Raw genomic sequence first — 1360 nt, forward strand, 5'->3', positions numbered from 1 at the left:
GTGTTTAATATAAATAACATAATGTTTTCTACAGGTCCTGCTTGTATGTATGAAATATGTAAAAGTCCAATTTCGGTTTGTAGGTTGAAATTCAGCGCCACTTTGACTACACCTCAGAAGATTTCACTTTGGAGAAAATCATTGAACTGGGTTTCGATCAGTATGCTGATTTTATCAATGGTGTTTCAAGTGCTGCCAAGAAGGAATTGTTCATTGAACAGGTTCGATAATGTCTTCTTAACTCATATGGGTCTAACCAACAGTAGTATTATTCCCTTCAGTGGACTGTCACATTAAGTTGACAGCATACAACTACTTCATCGTATCACTACTGCATAAATCTCTCTGAGATTTAGAAATGTATTATTTCTAGAAAATATCTTTGCCTAATACCTTGTCGTATACTGTGTTTTCTGGCAAAACAAGTCAAATTGTTCCGACCAAAATTTACACTCCAAAGAAAAGTAGGTCTACTTATACACCAAGACAACCTTTGAGAACCAGAGTCTCCATGTGAAATGCAACAGGATTTGAAAAGATAGTGCTGATGTTCGATTGTTTATGCTACATGTCTGTGCTATATACTAAATTGACTTGTATGCTAGAAAATATGGTAACTAGTAATGTAGGCAACGAACAAGTCGTAGGTGTATCTCAAATTCTGCAAGTGAACTTGTTTTGAAGGGTTTCTTTCTTTTTGTCTCAGACCAGTACCAGTCATAACTAATGCCATATTTCAATAATACCAGTAATTCTTCCATTTGTTCTTTTTTTTTTTTTTTTGACAGAGTTTGGTTGCAATCAAGGGCACTTGGGAAATAACGGATATCGACATGGCTCCTTTCAAGGCTTTATATAAGATCAAGTAAGTTATTTAAAACAACAATGATATTAGTTTTGTTATGTCTCGTGTAACGCTGCTTACATGCCTTGATGACCCCGTGGGTGCTGGTGCCATGTAAAGAGCATCTTGGCTGGTGCCACATGAAAAAGAACCTTTGCTGGTTCCACATGACAAAGCACCCTTGCTGGTGCCACATGAAATAGTACCCTTGCTGGTTCCACATGAAAAAGCACATACATATATATTTATTCATATATACATATATGTGTGTGTGTGTGTGTGTGTGTGTGTGTGTGTGTGTGTGTGCGAGGTGCAGGCATAGCTGTGTGGTAAGAAGCTTGCTTCCCAACCATGTGGTTCCGGTTTCAGTCCCATCATGTAACATCTTGGGCAAGTCTCTTCTACTATAGCCTCAGACCAACCAAAGCCTTGTGAGTAGATTTGTTAGATGGAAACTGAAAGAAGCCCATCATATATTTATATATATACATATCTATATGTGTGTGTGTGTGTTTG

The 1360-nt window shown here is 37.5% G+C and overlaps 1 protein-coding gene across 1 annotated transcript in view; it reads left to right on the plus strand.

Moving 5' to 3' along the window:
- LOC106877328 (dynein axonemal heavy chain 2) overlaps nt 1-1360 on the plus strand; it is a 141464-nt gene that overhangs the window by 36427 nt on the left and 103677 nt on the right. Inside the window, exons 24-26 of the mRNA XM_052976818.1 lie at nt 84-221; nt 789-865; nt 896-911. Coding sequence (XP_052832778.1) covers nt 84-221; nt 789-865; nt 896-911 — 231 coding nt within the window. The remainder of the gene's footprint in view (nt 1-83; nt 222-788; nt 866-895; nt 912-1360) is intronic.

This window comes from Octopus bimaculoides, chromosome 25 (genome assembly GCF_001194135.2).
Source record: "Octopus bimaculoides isolate UCB-OBI-ISO-001 chromosome 25, ASM119413v2, whole genome shotgun sequence".
In the NCBI taxonomy this organism is placed as follows: domain Eukaryota; kingdom Metazoa; phylum Mollusca; class Cephalopoda; order Octopoda; family Octopodidae; genus Octopus; species Octopus bimaculoides.